The sequence below is a fragment of the Chanos chanos genome, chromosome 16, assembly GCF_902362185.1.
Source record: "Chanos chanos chromosome 16, fChaCha1.1, whole genome shotgun sequence".
Classification (NCBI taxonomy): Eukaryota; Metazoa; Chordata; class Actinopteri; order Gonorynchiformes; family Chanidae; genus Chanos; species Chanos chanos.
Window position 1 is genome coordinate 12851088 of NC_044510.1, and position 526 is coordinate 12851613.

The 526-nt window shown below is 58.4% G+C and overlaps 1 protein-coding gene across 1 annotated transcript in view; it reads left to right on the forward strand.

Annotated features, from left to right (window-relative positions):
• The first annotated feature begins 215 nt into the window (after window positions 1–215).
• trpc5b (transient receptor potential cation channel, subfamily C, member 5b) overlaps window positions 216–526 on the forward strand; it is a 15619-nt gene continuing 15308 nt past the window's right edge. The window contains exon 1 of the mRNA XM_030794079.1: window positions 216–526. This exon is cut by the window's right edge and continues 76 nt beyond it. Coding sequence (XP_030649939.1) covers window positions 216–526 — 311 coding nt within the window.

Consider the following 526-nt stretch of genomic DNA (forward strand, 5'->3'; position numbering starts at 1 on the left):
AATCAGATGCAAAAAAAAAAAAAAAGACCATGGTTTGCAAATAAAAAGAGGGCCACACCACACAGGCGAGAGTGAGAGTGAGAGCGAGAGTGTTGTTTGTTTGTTATCTGACCCGCGCGTTCATCGTCTTTTCAGCTCTTCACTGTCCCACCGTGTCCTCCCTCTCCCCCCCGACCAGCGTTGTTCCAGCAGCCCCACCGACCAGAACACCAGCCATGAATCCCATGACGCAACTGTACTACAAGAAAGCCAGCTACTCGCCGTACCGCGACCGCATCCCGCTGCAGATCGTCCGGGCGGAGGTGGAGCTCTCTCCGGAGGAGAGGGCGTACCTCACGGCGGTGGAGAAGGGCGACTACGCCGGGGTGAAGCTCGCCCTGGAGGAGGCGGAGATCTACTACAACATCAACGTCAACTGCCTGGACCCGCTGGGACGGAGCGCCCTGCACATCGCCATCGAGAACGAGAACCTGGAGGTGATGGAGCTGCTCCTCAACCACGGGGTGCACGTGGGAGACGCGTTGCT